The sequence below is a fragment of the Neopsephotus bourkii genome, unplaced genomic scaffold (assembly GCF_033783945.1).
Source record: "Neopsephotus bourkii isolate Nb327-2 ecotype Australia unplaced genomic scaffold, CSIRO-AGI_Nbou_v1 NB_668, whole genome shotgun sequence".
Taxonomy (NCBI): Eukaryota; Metazoa; Chordata; class Aves; order Psittaciformes; family Psittacidae; genus Neopsephotus; species Neopsephotus bourkii.
Window position 1 is genome coordinate 960656 of NW_026901167.1, and position 22257 is coordinate 982912.

The 22257-nt window shown below is 45.2% G+C and overlaps 1 protein-coding gene across 1 annotated transcript; it reads right to left on the reverse strand.

The window, feature by feature from the left end:
• Nucleotides 1-6936: 6936 nt before the first annotated feature.
• Nucleotides 6937-20870, reverse strand: LOC133212154 (P2R1A-PPP2R2A-interacting phosphatase regulator 1). The gene is made up of 10 exons (XM_061353219.1): nucleotides 20585-20870; nucleotides 18304-18382; nucleotides 15077-15133; nucleotides 13056-13099; nucleotides 12922-12976; nucleotides 12396-12488; nucleotides 11713-11801; nucleotides 11358-11419; nucleotides 10133-10229; nucleotides 6937-9025 (listed from the first exon to the last, which is right to left on the reverse strand). The coding sequence occupies exons 1-10, from the start codon at nucleotides 20698-20700 to the stop codon at nucleotides 8866-8868; spliced, it is 852 nt and encodes a 283-aa protein (XP_061209203.1). The 5' UTR covers nucleotides 20701-20870; the 3' UTR covers nucleotides 6937-8865.
• Nucleotides 20871-22257: the final 1387 nt, after the last annotated feature.

Here is a 22257-nt window from a genome sequence, read left to right on the forward strand (position 1 = left end):
AGCCAAGTTCTGGCATCCAGGTCCTCTCATTTCACAGGCTGCATGTGGCAGGTGACCTCAGTGGCATTAACAGAACCTGAACTCACACTGAAAACATCCCCATTTCTTCTATTTCAGAGACCAAACTAAGTAGAGCAGCACAGGGATCCCTCCATCCCACCCCAGCCATGCCAGAGGAGGGGTTTTGTATCAGAACCTCCTGCTCAAATCCCACTTCTATATTCCATTTCTCTTGTTTCATACAAGATGCGCTTGACGTCACTTGACATTTCATGGGTGAGAAGTTTCTGCTGAAGGGCCTCTATTGCTGTGTTTGATTCAGACAGACAAATCTTTGTTCCTCAGTCTGTAGAACATGCTCTGATCTGTATAAATGACATTTTGGAAATGAAACCTTCTTCTCCCCCCCCCACCCCTGCATGTTATGGGTCACTTTCCTGCTTGTGCATGCAAGGCTAAAGAAACCCTGCAGATAAGTGTTGCTATAACCCCCCCCCCCCCAAGAACAAAAGGAGAAAGGTTGAATTGAAGTTGTTCAGCACTGTATGTTTTTTTCTTATATACAATACAAATAAGTCTTTAAAGGGCAATAAAATGTAAGTTCAGTTTGATTCGCAGGAGCACTGAGATTGTGTCATCTGTGAGGGTCAGAGGATGAGGAAGAGTCAAACATTAACACTGGTTTCAAAGCAAAGTTCCTCACTGGTTTGTGGAGGCCATGTTCCAGCGCCTGTGCTGGAGCCACCGACCAGTGACACTGGTTTGGGGCACAGGGGCTCCTGTGAGCTCTGATCTCCGGAGCTGTGCTGTCACTCTTTAATACCTGTGCTGCTCCTTCTGATGTACATGGGGTGGTTGGACCTGCTGCTGCTTGAGCAGGACAAGGAGTGGAGCACAAGATAGGACAAAGCTGCCATGTGGTCCCTCAGCCTTGCACCGATGCAGCAAGATAACACGTTTTATTGTGCCCAAGCTGATGGAAGAAGCCACAGCCACAAAGGCACCTTTTCCACACGTATCCTGCAGTGCCAGGGTTGTGGTTTTGTTGCCAGGCTCTTGCAGAAGTACTGAAGAGAGAGAATCCCACACGGAGGAACTCTTTGAGTTGCTATCTCAAGCGTTGATGCCTGCAGAGAGTGCATGGACACAGCATGGGAATGGGACCACAGGACCCGACCATGACTGACACCTTCAAGGAATGCAGACTTCGAAGAACACCTTGACCAAAGAAACCAGTAACAAAACACCACCAGCAGCTAAAACATTGGAACATCCCTTCAAGGACAAGCAAGGAGCAATACAAGATAAAGATGAAGCGTGCAGCATAACTCGGCACGTGCAGATAAACCTGGTGCTCGGGCAAAACAAGCATGACAGAGGTGAACTGTGACTTCTTCCTGCTTCAGGGGGGTTACAGCACACTCTGTAAGCACAGATCTATGCCAGTGTTGGCAAAACGGGACCTGAGGATGGTTTAAGTTCAGCACCGTGAGGGGGAACGAATCGAACCCTGCTACAGCATGGGCACAGGGAGGCACTCGTGTCCCATCACCAGGTGGGTGCATGAGATGTATAAGCTGTTTTTTGATGCCTGTGTATATATATATATATGCATATACACACACATGCACACAGCTGTAGTACTTAGCAGGGTTGTGGAAAACACCGAATGCCTCTGGAAATCAGACCTGAGACAGTGACGGTGCCTTCCCCTCAAAACACCAGGAAAACCAGTTAAGCATCGGCGTCATTTCCCATCCCTGCCTCTTAAACAAACAAAACCAGCCCTTTCCTCGCCATGGAGAGGTGCTCTCAGCAGACACTGAGGAGGGCTTTAAGATCACCCAGCCCAAACAGTCATCCTGTTTACCCAGTGCTGGCTGGGGCACTGGGATCAAACAAGGAACGCTGGCAGGCTGAGCGGCGCTCCCAGCTCCTGGAGGCTCAGGGACAGGAGCTCCTCTGGGTGTTGGGATCAGAAAACACTTGTAACTTCCCTGTTGTCTCTAAAGGAGGGGTCATGGAATGCTTCAAACCAAGCAGACCTGGCTGAACGCTGCAGGGCCCTTTGGAGAACCCACTCCTTTCACCAGGGATGGGAGCAGGAGGAGCGCCGGAGCCTGGGGAGCAGCCTCATGTGGAGAGCACCTGGGAACAGATCCAGTCCCTGCCGATGGGAACGCTGCTGCTGGTGGCTCAGCACCCACCCCAGGAGGATAACCCAGTGTGGGCTCGGTGACAGCCACTGCTGCGCCCAAACAGCCCAAGGGGGGCTCTGAGGAGCCCATCTCAGGAACGTGCCTTCAACACGGGAGAATCCTTCCCGGAACCAAGCAGCTCCAAGCTCTCAAAGCCATCTGGGTGTTACTTCATTTCATGTTCACACACAGGAAGGATCCGATAACTGGGAAGAGGCTGCCAAAGAGGTTTGGTTATAAATCACCATAGTTTAGTCCTCATTTGTCAATGCATATTCCAAATACCCCCCTTTCCTTGTAACAGCTTCCCTTAGAAATGCCAAGGTCCATCACCCCTTTCCCTTATTGCACATGTCCAAACTTAGGCCCACTGGGAATCATCCCACAGAGGGAACTTCCCTGAGCCACTAAACCAGCCCCAGGAGTACTTTGCTTATAGCAAAGAAAGTTCTCAGAATGAGAGATCCTTCATAGGTCATGGAATGGTTTGTGTTGGAAGGGACCTCAAAGCTCCTCCAGCTCCAACCCTGCCACGGGCAGGGACCCCTTCCACTGGAGCAGCTTGCTCCAAGCCCATGTCCAACCTGGCCTTGAGCACTGCCAGGGATGGGGCAGCCACAGCTTCTCTGGGCAACCACTAAAGGAGGGTGCAGGAGCTGTTGCCAGGAGCACGTAACTCACTCAGTGCTGCTCCAGATGAGCCAGTGAAGGCTGGGAAAGCGCTGCTGCTCATGCTAGTGAGAGCCACTTAAAGACAATGGATGTGTAAATGAAAGGAGTCCTAAAGAACCTGCATACCCTCAAAAAATGAGTACAGAAGGAATGAACCCTCGCAGTCTAACACCTACAGCCAGGTAAGGAGATGCACTCACTTCTTTTGGTCTATTTTGTCTTATAGAAGCTCTCTGCTGTTGCTAACTAGCTGGTCACTTTGGATAATGAACTGCAGCCAATGCACATCAGCTCCTGAAAAGCTGCAAAGCTCTGTAACCCCACTGACAACACAACATGGCATTACACACAGGGGAAGTAGCACAGCCGTGACTGCAGCAGCACCAAAGCCATGGCTCATCTCACTGTGAGGAAAGGGCTAGTAAGGAGGCCCACCTGAGTAACAGGCTGCCTGTGACAGCTCTGCTGTGCAGCATCAGTTCAGACACATGTAGCTGCTGTCATCCTGAGCCTGGCAGAGCAAGAGGTGAGAATAAGGAGCAAAGATGACTGACCAAATGCCTGTCAAAGACATGAAATGAAAGAGTGAGAGAGCCTGTGATGGAACTCAAAGCCATGCTTACAGGTGAAAAAGAAAGGAACTAACAATGCACCTAACAAAGTGAGAGCACTCTTCTCTAGGGAGATACTGGAGGTAGGATCACCAAGGTGTTAGACGAGCATAATCCCCCATCACAAGACAAAACTCTGCAGCAAGGCTCTGGAATCCTGTGTTCCATCAACGGCACCAACCCATCAGTGCCTTTCCCTCAGGAATCTCCGAAACCAACCCCGAGTGCTGCAGTGAATGCACTTACAGTGAAAGCATCTCGATGTATTTCTGGCAGCGGTTGCTTGCAGCGATGCGAGTGCCACACAGTCTGATGCAAGCTGGCTCCATGACCCCACAGCGCTCTATTTCTGTGCCACAAAACCCAGTGCCTGACACGCACGCCTTGGGTTTGATTCCTCTATGGCACAAAGGGAAAAAGTAAGCAAGAAACCCATGTTTCCAAAGGCAGTGCCTGCAGCAGGAGCTGCTCCCGCTGCAGCAGCTCTTCCTACTCAACACCCAGCAAAGTTCTACGTATTTACCTGCCATTAACCATGGAAGGAAGCCTTGAATTGAACAAACACTCTCCAAGGCTCCTGTGGAGCAAGAAGAAACTAAAACCCACCGAGGAATTTCATGGCTTATAAATGCCAGGTTTGTCTGCGGAATCTCCCTGGGATTGGAGATCCCAGTCCCTTGAGAGGCAGAGGGGAACCAGCACGAAGGCGTGCGGAGACGTGTTTGGTTCTGGTTTAAATGCACTCAGCTCCTCCCCCCTTCTGACATTCCTGTTCCTGAGCCAGCGGCTCAAAGTCACACAAGGTTGTTCTCCTCTACTTGCTTATTTTCTCCCCTCCTCTCTCATGCTTCTACCACCAGACCCCAAAGGGGAAGGGAGAATCCCTCCCTTCCGCACATCTTTAGATGTAGGGCAGCTGCCTGCTTGGAGAGAGGAAGGGCATCTCCTGACCAAGACCCGGGCTGGCTGTTGGCAGGTCTCAAGGAAGACATGAGACAAGGAAGCTCGTACCAAGCACACAGAAATGGGAAGACTCCACTGTCACAGGTAAAACAGAGGAACACTCACCCATCCAAGACACATCCTTTGGAAACAGGCACCACATTTGCTGTGAGGTGACAATCCTGACATCCAGTTCCTGTGAAGGGCTCCTGCAAGCCACAGAGCCCCAGCCTGGTTTGGGTTGGAAGGGACCTCAAAGCTCCTCCAGCTCCAACCCCTGCCACGGGCAGGGACCCCTTCCACTGGAGCAGCTTGCTCCAAGCCCCTGTGTCCAACCTGGCCTTGAGCACTGCCAGGGATGGGGCAGCCACAGCTTCTCTGGGCACCCTGTGCTTCCAGGAGAAGAGGGATCAGCTTCAACTCCACCTGCCCCTTGGTGGTGATGGTGAAAGGCTGCTCAAACAGGCTCTGAAGAGCTCACACATTGTCATTTGGACTCCTGAAGCTCCCTATTTTAAGTAAATGAGTTACGACTCCACCATATGCAAGAGCACAACAGTGTAAAGTGAGCACTTCTTGTGCTAAGGAATGCCCAAGCTGTTCTTGAGCACTACAGATCCCTCCTGCCTTTAGTCACTTCCCTGGCAATGTCTCACCACGGTGGGGCTGGACTCACACATACAGCACTGATACTAGAACCCCAATAGACATTCATAGATCAAACCATCTCAGGGTCCCCACTACAAGACTTTGGAGCCCTGTTTTGTTTGTATGGGCTGGTGATCACTTACACTGAAGCCTTCAGATCTCACTGACCACACACAGGACCACAGCAAGTTAATCTGGCTGCTGCCCAGGCTCCTTTTCCCTGGCATTTGTACCTCTCTTCCAGCGTCAAGTATCTATCCCTCTGCTAAAGGCAGCAAGCACTGGAGCTCTCATTCCATAAATACTGTCCCACTGAGCACTGGCACCGTTATCCATGTTCCCACGTCACTCTGCAGAAGGTGGAAGGAAGAAAAACACCTATCAGTTGTCAAGGAAGACACAACTGGCCCAAGCCCTCATTTCACTGCCAACAAATCCCACGGGATAGTTTTCAACCAGAGCAATGAAGTGCTGATCACAGGCAGGACCTTGGAAGGGTGCCATGGCAGAGGAGCAGCAGGATCCCAGAGGAACGGCTCTATGGCCCCAAAGAGCTGCAGGATAAACATGTTTATATATCATATATATTTACACATTTATATATATATGTGTGTGTGTGTGTGTATATACACATCATACTACTTCCAGTAAGGCCTAAGACAAGGAAGCTGCCCATTTCTTCTTAGGGGAAGACAAAGGCCTAACACTTGTAATGCAAACTCAGATCAGTCAAGGAATGGCATGTACAATAGTCCTGTAACAATGACACTTGATCAAGCACAGCTTCAGTATTCGTTATTCAGGAGTTAACAGCCATAGAGAAGCAATACTGACAGCTGAGTTACTGCAGGGCTGATGATGTGCATTGAGTAACACCCCAGTTCCCTCAAGCCAGATACAGATTAGACAGGATAATTTGGGTCCAAAATGCAGTATTTCATCTCATTGGAAAAATCCTGGATGTGCCTCCTGGCCCCAGGGCACAAACCTGCAGCTTCTCAGTGACTCAGTGGACAAGAAATGGAGACCTCATAGCAGCTTCCAGTATCTGAAGGGGGCCTATAGGGATGCTGGGGAGGGACTCTTCATTAGGGACTGTAGTGGTAGGACAAGGGGTAATGGGTTAAAACTGAAACAGGGGAAGTTTAGATTGGATATAAGGAAGAAGTTCTTTACTGTAAGGGCGGTGAGGCACTGGAATGGGTTGCCCAGGGAGGTTGTGAATGCTCCATCCCTGGCAGTGTTCAAGGCCAGGTTGGACAGAGCCTTGGGTGCCATGGTTTAGAGTGAGGTGTCCCTGCCCATGGCAGGGGGTTGGAACTGGATGATCTTAAGGTCCTTTCCAACCCAAACCATTCCATGATTCTATGCCTTTTCCACAAGTTCAAAGTGATTCGTTTTCCAAAAGCAGGGAAAGGAACAACTGCAGATACATCCAGACTGCAGATACATCACTGCTGCTCTCTCCTCCAACAGCACCAATTGCCCCATTAAGGCAAACCACAAAGATCCCCCACTTCTTAAGAGGTGAGAGCCTCTATACTGTACCCAGCCAACTGCAGCTTCTCACTTCCAAACTATTTCAGCACAACCTCCTCTAGGTATAAACCAGGGGCACATTTAGCTTAGCTAGTAAAGCCTTTTGAGAATGTTGGGGTTGATTTGATTTGGTTTTAGAGCTGCCACAGAACTTTAAGATCACAGAATCCCAGCCTGGTTTGGGTTGGAAGGGACCTTAAGGCTCATCCAGTTCCAACTAGGGGGAAGTGGGTTATGATAGATATTCTGAATGAAAACTGAAAGCATTTAAACATTAAAACCAGAATCTGCTTGGCTCTAACAAAGTGCACAAACAGCAACACACATTTATTTCTCCATTTATTGGCACTTATTTGAAAAATAGCATAAATATTCAACAGAACAGAGAGGAGCTGACCCCCACGGAACTATCAAACCCTCCCCTGGTGCATCTTTAGAAGACTGGAAGAGACACCAGGAGGTTCATTCTTCTGCAAGATGTTTAAAACCCCATCTTGCCCTCCCCACAGAAGAGTGAACACACAGCAGCTCTTTGGCACATACTCGAAACTGCAAAACCAAACTGTGCTGTATTAGAGGGAGCCAACAGACACAAAACACAAGCTTGTCCATCCGGCACAGGGATGAAGGGCAGTTGGGTTTTGAAAGGGAGCTGCAATCAGGAAGTTGGCTATTAGAATAATTTAAGAGGAATGAAATGAGAAGTAAACCATGTCATCTCTTACTTGAACTGAGTCAAACTATTAAATACATTCTATCTTCTCTCTACAATAAGGACATACGGACACTGGTCGCTGGCCCTCAGGTCACCAGGTCTTTGCACTCCAAGTTGTCCATTTCTACTCTTGATGGCTGCTGTCAGGCAAAGCTTCATCCATCTTTCACAGCAGAGTTCAGGCTTTTCTCCTACTTGAGGAAGTCTCCACACTTCTCACCTTACTACACAGACCAAAGGTTTAGTGTTAAAAAGAAACCATTTGGCTTCATTATTAACCTCTCTGGAGGGAAGGCTTGAACCCTCACAGTACAGATGCACACGCACGTGCAAACAGGGACCCAGCTGGGGAAGTTCAACTGGGTAACAGGAGTCGACAACCAAAAGGAGGTTGTCACTGGAAAACCTGAAACCAGCTGCTATGGTGGGGTTTGCAGGTTCTCCTCCTGTTTGGGGAATTCCCAAGTTGAGATCAGGATGTCTCAACCCACTGACTTTTCCAATATAGTACAAGAATCCTAAAACCTCTTTGCAATCAGCATCTGAAGTTCTCGACAGCAGAAATAACTCAATGCCACTGTTGGAGGAAGCGACAGCAGGAGATGAAACACAGATTAAACACGTCTGATCTCCTCAGCCTGTATAAAGGCATTCAAGATTCCTCTCTGTATTTGCCCAACAAAAGCCATGTATGGGAACAAATACTGCCTGTTAACGCGTTTCTGAAGCACTCATTACTAAAACCTCAGGATTTAATGTTTTGTTCCAAACATTATTACTATATTTCCTTATTAAAAGACCTTTAATAGAGCTCCTACCACTCTAATAAGTCATCTACATGGGGAAGAATACAAAAATACAAACCCCCAGCAGAATGTTCCCCACCTAATCTGAATTTAGCCACAAGAGCAGTCACGATCATGAACAAAATCCATCATATGAATTTAAGTTGGCAATTCACCAACTTGTCCTTTTGACATCTATTAGAGCACAGGATTGAATAACAGCCAATCATCATAGAACACAAGAATCAGTTCCCCCTCCCAATATTCCCTATTTTATACGAAGAACAAAAAGGATAAATATGTAACACTCCTGGAATAAAAACAACTTAGTAAAAGCTGCTTTGCTGGCTTCAGACTGAGGACAAGTGTGAAAGTTATCTGCTACTACACAAGCACCACGTTATATTAGTGAGGATGCTGCCTGGCAGCTGTTGGAAAGCCAAGAGTTCCACAAGCAGAATGTACATAGAATACTTGTAACTTACTCCAACAAGACAACATCCATTGGAGATCAACAGCTTGCTCACTGATGTTAGCATCAAATATGTTTGCGATTCAAATGCTTACTGTATTGTAGTAAGCCTCATACAAATCACTAGAAATGTGAATTCCTCCTCAAGGAACTATTCTGGAAGTTTTCTAGAAATCATGACATTTCTGGAAGTTCCTATGAGGAACAGAATCAGTTACACACAACAGAAAGTCTTATTGATGTCCAGCCTGTTTCCTGGTGTCCATTAGCAGACTTCTGCTTCTCAATTGATGGGTAACTTAGCCGTGAGATCTACTGGTAAAAAAGGAGATCTGGAGTCAGAAAGTGAGACTGGAGAGTCTGTATTGGTGCCAACTTCAGCTGGTGAGTCACAGGAAGAGCCTGCACTGCTCCTGTTGTCATCGAGAGCATGTGACGACAGACTGGCAACAGAGGAACAGCAAGTTAGGAGAAATGAGGTACTCCAAGTTCCAGATACTAGCTTCCCCTCATTATAAGGCTATTTTAGAACATCTCTGAAGGAACAGTAAGCCCTATGGTTTGAAATAAAGCTGCAACTACAAGCTGCACAATCACTTCCAGACAGGCAGATAACATTCAGCCCACCTCCTTCAGCTTACCCAGGAATGGTGTACAGATTAGAAAGCATAAGGCTGAGGAAGTAATCTCAAGCTTTACCCCATCTCCTACAACATCCTGGCCTAGCACATACCCAGAGGCCTCTGTCATGGGGAGAGCTGATGATAAACTGTACATACTTCAGTTGTACCATTAAGTACTCAGAATTACACCTGATGTGATCTATCACCAGCAATAGCAAAGTGATTTTTAAAATTACCATCTCCTAAACCAAGATGCAGCCATGACCCTGCACTGCTGTGCCTATTGGGAATAAGAGTGCTAGAAAAGCTACCTTTAAAACACCCATGTTACTGTTGCCACTGCTATGGCTCAAAGGTTGTGCACAGCCATGTGCATCAGCTGAGAGGCAAGGACAGAAGTGCTGTGAACAAGCCTGTGTGCATAGTTCTGTGGGCACACCCTATGTCTTATGAACCTCTTGACTGAAATACTAAATCAAAATCCCTTGCTATTTCAAGTTGTTATGATTTTTAACACAGTATTTTTATCTCCCCCTGGCAGGGAGGAGCGGAACCAGTTTTCCTATGTGACTAAGAGCAAGGAAAATAAAAGAGAAGGAAGAAAACCCCCAGTCCACCCCCAATGGGGGTGTGTTACGTTCACATTTGATTGCAACTTGAAACTAGACTCAAGGACTTGTCAGCCATGAGATATCTTTTCCTAAACGTACTCAACTCCCATTTCAATGAAGCACATTAACAGCCTGTCTAGAAACTGTACATTGTAGTGAACAGTGCTGCCTATTGACTGTGGTGATTTCACTGCTGCAAAATGAGATATCTGTACTTAAAAAAACCCAAAACAACGTCAAGCACAATCACTGCTAGATGAAGAGAGACCTGTAATGCTCCTGATGATACGGACACAATAAATAGCACAGCATTTACCATCCGCCAAGGTCTGCCTGATGTGAAACCTCAGGGCTAAGCATGTTGGTGGATCCTTGGAATAATCTTTTTGGATGATCTTCTATCTCCATTACACCTTTGGTAAGAGATAAGGAATGATAAAACATTGCCAGTCATTGCAACTAAAATCTACTTTCAGTGAACAGCAAACAGAACAGAGGTTCAATCTTACACAAGAGCATGAGCGTTATTTTAGATGTAAACCAGAAATTTCATGCTGAAATTTTAAAGACTGTTTCTTGGCAACATTTTAGTCCAAACTTCAATAAAATTTAGTGAATTATGAACTGAGTTTAGATATCAGGTATTTATTCTTCTTTTTTTTCCAGTTTATTCAGCTATCAGTTCACCGGCTGGATCCACCAAAGCAGAGAAGCTGACAATAAGGAAGCTTGTTTTCCTCTTGCAATCAATAGAAACAAGGTTCAGGATTATCACTAAACTTATGCATTGATTTTGACTTCCAAATATTCTAGAAGAAGGGAGGATAAATACATGCTTAAACAGGCTATGACAGAACTCAGATAAAAGTTGTCTCGGAGACAGAGTGTCCTGTTACAAAGGTGAAGCATGAAGATATAAAAACAGATGCAATAAAATAACCAGAAGTTAAACTTGAATAAAAACATAGGGAGATTGGGAAACATTTACCAATAAAGCAGTAAAGGTGTCTATACAAGGTCTCTGCATCAGCTTTTGGTTCTGAAGGGTGATTATTACTCTATAGTACCTGTGTGCTGTGTTATCCAGGACTTCCAAAACGTTTTACTTGGTAATATACCAACAATTGTATTTCTTGTTTTGTTAAGCAGGTTACATCCATTTTTTATCAGATCTATATGACTACAGAGGAGTCTGTTATGATCATTATGTTATCAGGTATATATATATGATCATTATGTTGTCAGATATATAGGAGTCTGTTATCATTATGTTATCAGATCTAGACGACTATACAGACATAATGGAGAGCCATTAGAACAGAACAACTATTAGTCTTATAGAAGAGTAAAAACTAATTTAACAATCTGTTTTATCTCTGTAATCAGTTCTATTTATTTGGTCCCCTGTAATACCTTCTATTTCTAGGCACTCTTTCAAGTATCAGGCAATTGAACAGAATTATGAGGAAAGCTATATTCTATTTTTAATTGATAAAGTTCACAAGCTGGCCTATTACATCAGCCCAAAGCAAATACTGTACCTTTTCTTTTTATTGACCCCAGAACACTTGGTCGAATGCAGTTAATTGGACTCTGGCTTCTCCTGGTAAAAGAAGGCATATGCTGTACTGATAGCCATTAACAAAGGAAGCTTGAAAACATGTAAAGCATTAAGAGATGCTTGGATAACAAACTACTAAGTGGAAAACACTAAGAAAATAGGCATTGTAACAGCTTATACAATGAAAGTGTCATGTCCCCCCCTTTGTTCATGAATATATAAAGTTGTATTTGTGATCAGAAATCAATTGTGTCTGTAACAAATTCTGGGGTTTCAAAAGCCTTCTGTGAACAAGCTAGTCTGATTTCCTATTATTGATATGATCTGGTACTGACCTTGAAAATCGCCGTGTTGGACTTGGGCTGGGACTTGGGGGTAACCCACTGCTGCTCACCAAGCTTTGCAAAGATGGTGAGAAACATTGCTGAGAGGAAAACAGCTTGTGTTATTTATGTATAAACACCGTATCACACCCATACAGTAACAACTGATCCTTACTGGGGGTAAGTAAGCAACCCATTATTGTTGCAAGCACCCAGTCAACAGGGCTGGGTATACCCAGATACTTCATCACTGAGAACAAAATACCCTAAAATTGGAGATTCCATTTTCATACAGAAAACATGCAGGTTGACAAGGATTTATTTCGCTGTAGTTGAGTTAAATGGCTTTAACTTTAGGCCAGAGGGGAGACTGAGATGAGCTCCATTCCATGACTCTGAAAACAGCCATGTACACTCCTTCCTCTTAATTCCAAGAAGAAGGCAAATAAAGAATAAGTTTTACTAACCACATATTAACAGTTGAACACCCCACAGAATTTCACACCCACAAGATGTGCATCTGCTGGTTGATATTTTCTGGTTTAGGGCTTTAGGGGTGGTTTTGTTTCTTTATTCTAGTTTCTTGTTTGCCACTGAGGCAGAAAGGAGCAGGTGGCTTCATCTTTTGCTACCAATTTGGTTGGATTTATTTAGCACTGTTCAAGATAAACCCATTATTACCACATTTTGCTCACCTTCCCGATTCCTCTAGTAGGTGAAGGAGCTGGAGAAACTGGGACAAAGTCCACTTGCTTTGGTGATGAGGATTTCTCAAAATCATTGTCAGTCTGGAAACAGTACACAGAATTAATCTTAGGAGTAAGTTCCTTACCATGAAAAGGGCTGATTGGTGTGGAACTGAGTACAATTCCAAAGTTATCCTCCACCACATTAAACACTTTTAGGTAGCCATTTATGAGCTCATGCTTAACAACAACTAAAAAGCCTTAAACATCATTAGGCAAGTATCAGAATATGGAAGAAAATTTGAACAGGCAGGCATCCACGCAACTTTCTTTGCATGGATGCAAAGGAACCCACATGTATCCTCAAACAACTGACCATCCTATGCCTTGTTAGTGTGGAAAAACTGCTGATGAAAAGCAGCAATATACAAACACCTTAAGTGTAGATCAAGCTAATAAAGGAAATGTTGACATGAGAGTCCCTAGTGTCCTGATACTGACAACAGAAACACAAATTGAAGCATGAATGCATTACCAGGCTCAAGCTCTCCTCCCATGAGTGGCTCATCTGCATTGCTACTTGCACTTCTCTATAAAGAAGAAAAGAAATGCATTGTCCCAGGCCCATAGTAGACTTCATGAAGCATCCCAGTTCAACTTGATGCTTACCTTTCATGTACTGTTTCTCTATTCAGCAAATTCATTCCTTCTTCCTAAAAGATGAAAAATGAAGATAAACATAAAAAAAAGCACTTTCCTACAGCAAATCAGCTCTAGTTTCATTTCACTCTGCTATGCAGCAAAACTAATCGAACTCAGTTAAGCAATAATAACCTCAAGCTCTCACCACATGAAAAGGAGTAAGGGGAAGAGGATGGGTAAGAGATGTAGCAAGAGAGACCATCACATAAGAAATGCTTATAGGAGCTGGTTGTTCCTCAAGCAGTGTTTTTGTTTTCATTACTATCCAAGAAGTAGTTACAAAACTGAACGATGAAGCAAACCTTCTGCTCATGCTGGAGTATCTTTAGGCATGGTGTTATTTCACAAAATGGAAACTAGTACAAATCATCCTCAGAAGCATGGCTGGATTCTTACCCTATTCTATGGATGAGTAACTAACCAGACACCTATCATCATTTCATTTGCAATACAGTGCATTGTACACAATGCATTTGGGATTTAGTGTTTTGGTCCTAAACCATCAAAAAAATAGCATTAAAATGGATCAGAGATGTAAAATCACACTGAACATTAACACCAAGTTAGAGCACAAACCTGACTATTGATCTCCTCTTAGGTAGCCACCATTCCTCCAAACTAACTGAATGCTGCTCAGTCTGGTGAGTGAATGAGTAGATTCCCTAATTCAGCCCAAGAATAGAAGTTCAACAAAACATCTGCAGATGTTACTAACAGTAACATGGTTCAACCGTGTGATTATTTGGTAAGATTTGAAAGAGATCACAAGTAAATCACACAGGTTCCCATCTGTGCCAGGAAACATATAGGCTATGGAATTCCAACTTGGGTATGCAGTGATCAAACACAAATTAGGAAACGTCACCGTTGGTTTAATAATTGTATGGAACAAGTAGGAATACACATATATTTTCAAAAGAACTGGATTATCAAACTTTAACTTCATGTAATATAGCAGAGCCACAACAGTTAATTCTATGATTCAATCCCCTGCTCTCACCACACTTGCATATTAATCCTATGCTTTTTTATGCAGATAAAAACAACCCTACAAATGACCCGAGTGCTTCAGTCTCTTGAAACCAGTAGATTATTTCCATAATGCAAGCAAACAGTTATTTTCTTCAGGATTACTGTGCATACACCTTCACTATCTGAGATGGGAAGCAAAATGCCTTCCATCGCTTCAGGAATCAGACCCTGAAAAAGCTGCCTGAAGCATTAAATTGCTTTCTTAACTTTTCACCCTGTAAAAATCAAGCCTACCCATTGAAAACAAGCAAGCTAAAAATATATATGTATATAAATAAAACCAAGCATCTTCAAGGAAATCTTATAAACATCCTACTGTCAAAAAGTAGGCATAGGAAATGGAGGAGCCACAAGATTCTGAGCTTGTTGCTTTGAAAACTTGAGTGGTTTGACTGTGGGCAGCAGTGCTATTTAAGCCTACTCAGATATCAGCCACCTCCCCAAGTGTTTGCTCTGGTACCCTTCCCCCTCTGCTCATGCTGTGATAGCACAAGTGCCATAATCTGGATAATTATACAGATGAAAGACCAGCAAGAAGAGCCCAAACTTATTCTTTTAGCCTCCTTACCCAGTCCATTTTCTGGCTGAACAAAAGTCTTGTGTCAGAGTTAAGGAAGACTTTGCATTGGCTGTGAATCTTTATGCTGGCACCACTGCCAAAACCTTGGTGAAACTTTACCCTAAGGGTTTACATGAACGATTTCCTTTCTAAAATGTCCATTTTCAGACTCCTCTTTCTGCTCAAATCTCCTTCTCACTGTAAGATTCATGGAATTTGGAGCTATGCAGACAGGATCCAGCTTTTACTTTTAGAACACCTTGAAGTGACACTGCAGACACAGTTTCAAAGTAAAATCAATTGTCACCCGAAGGACATTATACATTAACTGCAAAAATCCCCAACCCCCTATAAAAAATGTAAAATTAAATAAAACTGACTCAGAACCTGTGCTTACCTGTTTGATTTGATGAAGACGGCTGCTGGGAATACGGATAGGTGATGATGGCACAAACTGCAAAACAAAGCCATATACAACTGAGACACACTTAGAAATTACAGAAGGGAGGGAAAGGCACAGGAATGTCAGTACCCACTCCATAGGGCTATCTCAGATCAAGAATAAAGAACTAAAACGTTCATAGTATATAGGAACTACACCAGTTACTTGCAAGAACATGATGCTAGTTGGCATCAGCCTGGATTCCACTTCTCTACAGAATAAAGCTGCTTTTGAGTAGCACATTATCACCCTTAATGTACATTGTTGCATAAACTTTTTCACTGAAGTGATCCAGAATATTTTAAGTGAAACAGAAGGCTCTTCAACAGATCATAGGATCCCAGACTGGTTTGGGTTGAAGGGTCCTCAAAGCTCCTCCAGCTCCAACCCCTGCCACGGGCAGGAACCCCTTCCACTGGAGCAGCTTGCTCCAAGCCCCTGTGTCCAACCTGGCCTTGAACACTGCCAGGGATGGGGCAGCCACAGCTTCTCTGGGCACCCTGTGCCAGCACCTCAGCACCCTCACAGGGAAGAGCTTCTGCCTTTAAAAATCCAAAGCCAAAACACAATGTGCAGAAAGGCTTCTGGATTGTTGTCTCCCTACAAATGCCTACTTTGACAGCTGAAAGAATCAGCTATTAGAAGGCTAACAAGAGTTAAATATCTTCCTTAGGGTTTCTCAAAATTTCTTCAACCAATTCGGGTGAAGTCAGAGAGGATGTCACTAGAAATGGTCTTCTGATAATTCTGTCCATTTTGCATCAAGCTCTCACTGGAATGCTGTGATCTAAAACAGCATGCTCAAACGCAAGCAATTAAAAGAGATTATTTTCTCAAAATATAATTTATTTTCATGTATTTCCCATCCCTTAAATGTTCACCCCTCAGTTGACTTTTGTTATTAACCCATTCAGGGATCAAAACCTCAAAGCTAAAGCTGTGACTAGAGGTTTAACCTCTCTGTAAGCTGACAAGGTATCTTCTTAAAATGGATCCAGTGTGTTCAGCAAGTAAGGTTTGCATTATTACTGAGTGTTTCTATGCTTTATGCAGTAGGAGGCTTCATCTGCTTCACAAAACATTGCCAGAGCTCTTCATCGTGCTCAACCTGGAGAGCTTATGAACATTCAGTTAACCATTTACTGCACCATCTTCTCGTCAGTGCCACGGAGAACACAGAGATTCTGCTGCCTTACACAAGAGGTTATGGTAAGTTATCATAGACTATTAATGCTTCATATATCCAGAATCCTCCCTCTAAGCCAAATATCAAGACTTCACACCCTTCTCACAAAAGATGCTAGCTTATCTGACTCACAAGAGGATGTTTCAATGTTTCTGCCAGAATGTACTCATCTTAATATATACCAGCAAAGTCTAACAGCTATAACGTTATGATTTGCTACTTCTGAAGTCCAGTTTAGGTCAGTTTTGCTGTTATAATGGATAGGCTCCTTAAAAGCCTAACAAAAATTCCTCCAAGCTGTACCAGCCAATGTGGACCTTGAGGTGACCTTGATTCTCACACAGAGAAAAGGATTTGAACAGTAGTAGTACATTCCTGCCTATTCACTAGGGCACTCCACAGTAAAATGGACTTGTTCCACTCATTATGTTCTAATTTTATGAGTGTGGTCCACATGTTTAAGGTTTGACATTAACAAAATACATACAAAACCAGTGGCTTGCAGTATAAAATAGAAATCCTAAAAAGACACTCAGTTTTCCTTTTCAGGACCTAGCGCAGTAACTAAACTCACCAACTCTGTGGATCCTGCATCTTGTTACCAACAAGTCACCACCTTTCTTTGTCAATGCTAAAAGCTTTCTTTTCTCTTGTTTACAGTCCTTTGATTTAATTATTGTGAAAAGAAACCTCAGTCCTTCTTAAAGCAGATTGAACTCACTGGGGAAATGATGCTACTCAAATCTCCAGTGCTTTGAGAGCACAAAGCTTAACGAAAGCCATTACAAATTATTAAGACTATGAAAGGAAAGAGACACCTTCCCCATTGCCCTTCTCCAGTATGTCAGATAAATCTTTTTCCCTGAAGGTAAAGTTTCAGAGGGACCACTGCCAAGGCAACAGGCACCTGCTCTGGCACCTCTGCCCTTCCACTGCTGTTCCTCCAGTGCCCCCTGCCTTCTGCCAGCACAAGCATCTGTGGGGCCACACAGTGAACCCTGACAGGGAGCTGACTGAGCTGTACAGAGAATAAACAAAGAAAATGCTGAAATAGCACCTAAACATCTAACCACAGGCTAAAATGCTTTGCTTAAACAACAAAACAAGATCCCCAACCACACAAATGAAACAGAAACCACTGAAACATTTACTCACTAGGTGTCACTGCTCTTTTTTTGGACAGAAACGAACAGCAAGACACTGAGTCTAGTTGACACTTCCTTGGCAATGACAAGTAGTGACAGAAACCTGCAGGTTAAACCCCAGGCAAATGGTGCAGCTGCCCCTGCAGACATTATAAAAGATATCTATGTAGATATATAGAGCTATATTATCAAAGAGATATAATGATATCATCCTCTGTGATGATGGTGAGGCACTGGCACAGGTTGCCCAGAGAAGTGGTAAACGCTCCATCCCTGGCAGTGTTCAAGGCCAGGCTGAACAGAGCCTTGGGCAACATGGTCTAGTGTGAGGTGTCCCTGCCCATGGCAGGGGTTGGAACTGGATGATCTTAAGGTCCTTTCCAACCCAAACCAGTCTGTGATTATATGATTCTATCACTGTTGTTGATTACAACAGTCTATTCTGTCATTACTATATAAAATACAATTTAAGACAAGAGTATCACCACCTGGCTTTTTTAACCATCAGAAATGATTAACACAGTGAATACTGAACAACAATACATCTACATAATCAGTTTTCCTTACAGGCTACTTTTCTTATTCTTTGAACACCTGTTTGTATTTCATGAAGTTATGATCAGAATGAAATGCAAGTACCCAAGTTTCTTAAAGTCCTTTCCAACCTTAACTCTAACCCTTTCCAAGGCCCAGTGGTCTATAAGTAACATTACACTATAGGTACAGTGCATTAATGTCAGAGTTAGAGCCTTGTTTCTGAAAACATGTGCTGTTAGTTTCACAGACTACAACCTCATTTTCTCCTTTAACCCTGCTTGGACCTAATGCAGTTGGTTTAACAGTTTCCTTACCAGACTGTGACGATTCATCACTGTGGTGCTGTTCCTGCGGGTCCGCAGAACGCTGGCCTGGAACACTTGTGAGTTATCACTGTGAAAAGAAACACTTGTCAGATGCAAAACCCATTTCCTTCCTAGCAAAAAGCACCTCTTAATTGAAGCTCAGTTTCAAATGCTATGACAGCTCTCATTTCAAGACAGAGCACTCCAGAGACAGGTATGGAAGAACTCCTGCAGGTTGTTGGCACAGAGTGAAAAGCAAATTGTTCTTTCTTCAAGTCCCAGCTACTTTAATTCATGATTTTAATTAATCACCCTCTGTCTTCAGAATAGCTCAAAACCTGTAAAGACTGATGATCTCTGTGGGAATTTCTGACATTTGGAATGCCTGCAACTTGCATTATTCAACAGAATGAGGTTATAAACGGTATTTAACCAGTGGCTGAAGCCAGATTCAATGCTACATAAAAAATAGGACAAAAAAACCCCCGAACCAGTATCTTGATAAATCTTATCACTATGAACATTTAATTAAAGTGCTAAATGCTTTTTGTAAATGAGGTTAAATTTAACCTACAATAAAAGCATTTTTTAAAGCCTTAAGGCTTTTGACCACACTCATTGCTTCTCTAACCGAGAAACAGCATGTAAGTTAAATAACACAGGGTTAGTTATTTGATATAAAAGAGACTCTTTTTAAGAGGGAGAGGAAAAAACCCTGCAAATATCCTTACTTTTAATCTCCCTTGCAAAAGCTGGTCAGATCACACACCTTTCACAGAAAACACTCACAGTTCCCAGTAAAAATCAATCTTATTTGGCACGAAAAAAGAGTCAAAAGTTCTGTGAAATGTAACTTCCATGACCTCAAACATTCCACTTCAAAGTGTTCTTTGGCTCTACAGTAACTCACTCTCCAAGCTCCTTACTAAGTCTGTTACTGAAGAAGTCAAAACAGGAGGCAGAGCAGCAAAAGCTGTTCAAGAGCTTTTGTTTCAGTTTACCCAGTGAAGCCATTCTGGGAAAGAAAACCCTTAAGTTTCTTGCCAAGAGCTGCGATCTTGCAAAAACAATATTCTGCTGGAAAATTCCTAACAAGCAAAACACTGCAACCACCTCAAATTAGCTCCATGGCATTTCAGCTCCCTAATATACACACCTAATGTATGGTGTATGCATAGTGTTAAGGGAAGAGCTCAGGCACAGCGTGGTTATGGGATGCCTTTTTTAAGGAGTCAAGGGTCTCACAGTTTGTAACTTACAAAAGGATGAGATTATAAAAGCATCTCATCTCAGTCACATAACCAGTTTACCTGCTCAGCAGTCTGCCTGAGGAATGACTGCCATTCCCAATAGCTGTGTACTGCATCAAAACGGAAACTGAGAGTTGTTCCTTTACAATTATCACTACATACAGTGAATATTAAAAGAATCACCGTGTTTACTTAGCATTAAACTATGACTGCAAAACCAATAATATTTCCTCTGAACTGTAATGAACTGTTAATCATTTTGGTACAAAATGATTTATGAGGTTGGCTCAGCACTTGATACCTAGCACCTTACAGAGACATGAAGTTTAAACAGGTTTGTTGGGGGGGAAGTACCCATGAATTATACTGTTTTACAAAGCTTATTGTCAATAAACTCTCCCAAGCTGCAGGCATACTACTAGGAGCAGCATGTGACCCACCTCAAATAGCCACACCATGTAGAAGTGGGCATCTCCCCACTTCACAACAACCCAGAGAAGACAAGAAATAGTGCGTTATCAACACCCAAACACAAAGCTATACATGAGACCCGAGAGCTTTCCCCGTCTCTGCCCTGTCAGCTAAAGGCAAGCATCCAATCCCCCTTGCAAAACCCACCAGTCAGAGGCCGATGGCAATAGCCAAGCACACTTACCTACATGTGTCTCTCCCAGTATTACACAGTAACAAAATGAGTATCATCCAGACAAACTCCAGGCCAACTGAAGTAATATTTTACACTAAATGTAAAACTTGTGCATCCTCCAACGTCCCTTGAAGCGATCTTCCTAAATTCACCCGACTGTTCTGAAAGGATTTACTGTTTATAGTCACATACGGTACAGCGACTTGGGTGGTTTTGGGGTCAGCCCCGAACCCTTAAATCAGAGCGATTGCTACTTTATAGCAACAGCCACAGCCTTGCCCCTGCACACTGCGTGCTCCTCAGCTACACAACACACGGCAAACCTACATATACACATACACATACACACACAGAGCCTGACCGGCGGCACCGGGCCGGGCCGGGCCGCGCTCACCTGAGCCCGTGGATGAGCGGGGCGCTGTTGGATCTCCTCAGGCCGCCCCCGTCGCTCGGGGCCGCGGCGCTCCCCGGCGGCAGCTCCAGGTCCAGCTCCATTTTCTCCTGAGCCATCGCGGCGGCGGCGGCCGCGCCTCCGGCTCCGGCTGCTCCCGCTCCGCCGCGATGCCCATTCACTGCCGGCGGCCGCAGCGGCTCCTCATGCCGCCGCTGCCCCTGGCCCCTACAGGCCTCGCAGGCGGCGCCGCAGGCACAGGCCGGGGGCGCGCCGGGCCCGGCGAGGGGGGCGGCCCCAGCAGCGACCCATGCCGGGGGAGGCCGGGGGAGGACCGGAGGGCTTCGCCTTCCCTCACCCGCTGCTGCCGCCACACGGACGCACTCGCACTCCTCGCTCCGGTGCGGCCGCCTCAGGCCTCGAGCGCCTCAAGCCCACCGCCGCCGCCGCTCTGTGCGCCTGCGCCACAGGCACCCCTCGGCAGGGCGCATGCGGGAAGCGCTCCCGGTTCCCCGGGCTCGGTGTCGCCGGTGCCGCAGCTCGCTGGGCCCTGCGCCCGGTGCGGCCTCCGCGCTGCTGTGTCCGCCGAGCCCTTCAGGCGAGGACAGCCACAACCACCGGCAGACGTGAGGCCGCATGGACAGGAGCGGCCTCGCCGCTGAGGTGAGGTGACCCGGCCCCGCCAGCCGCACTGCCCGCCTGGGGCCCTCTCCGGTGGCGGGACAAGTACAGCAGCGGTGAGAAAGCTTAAAGATGCCTTTGTCCCCTCCCCGGGGCTGCCCGACCCGGCTGCGGCCTGTAGGAGATCCCATTTGCCCCGCCATGGAGCTTGGCTCTGAGGCACAAGTAGTCCCTGCTGTACCCCTGTTTTGCTCTGCCATAGCAGCTTCTGCCCACTCAAATCTAAACGTGTGTGTGCAGAACAATTCAACAATAAAGTTGAAATGGTGAAAAATCCTCACTTTTCTGTCTTAACTATTTCTGTACCTAGTGCTCTGGAAAAATAATTGCTGTTTCACAGGAGAAAATGGAAACTTTTATGAATTTGGTGCTGGTAGAGACCCTGAAGATCTCCTGCGCGTAAGAGACAAATGTATATTGTAATTGTTATTATAGAAAAATACTAGAAAATAAGAGTCTGGAAGCACAACATTTTGCTACTTGGAATGGAATTGTAAATGTCATCCCGATCCCCAAATGCAGCCAAGAACTAGAATTTTGGGTCTTGTAACGAACTTTATGCTGGATTTCTGACAGCAGCATGGGGGCTCAGAACCCCAGCACGTTCTTCAGTGGCATAGCAGAACGCGACTTCAGCTGAAGAGCGAGAACCTAACCCTGAGCAGGGTCCCAAAGGCTTTTTTCACCGCTCCTCTGTCGGGGCAGACCCAGCTAAGATCGGATCACTGTTATGGCCACCCTGGCACTCGAACCCGCGGCCCTGCAGACCCCGCCCCCGTGTCGGTCTCCTAGCACCCCCTGTACCGTTTCAAACGGGCGCCCCGCCCGCTCAGCCGTTCCGCGCGTGCTCTGCCGCTCTCGGGAGCGCGCACGCATCTGGCGGGATGGCGCCCTGTAGGGCATGCGCAGTGCCGCGGTGCGGCCGCGGGACGCATGCGCTGTGTAAGGCGGGGAGCGCTGCCTCCGCCCGGCTTCCCGCGCATGCGCGCTGGGCG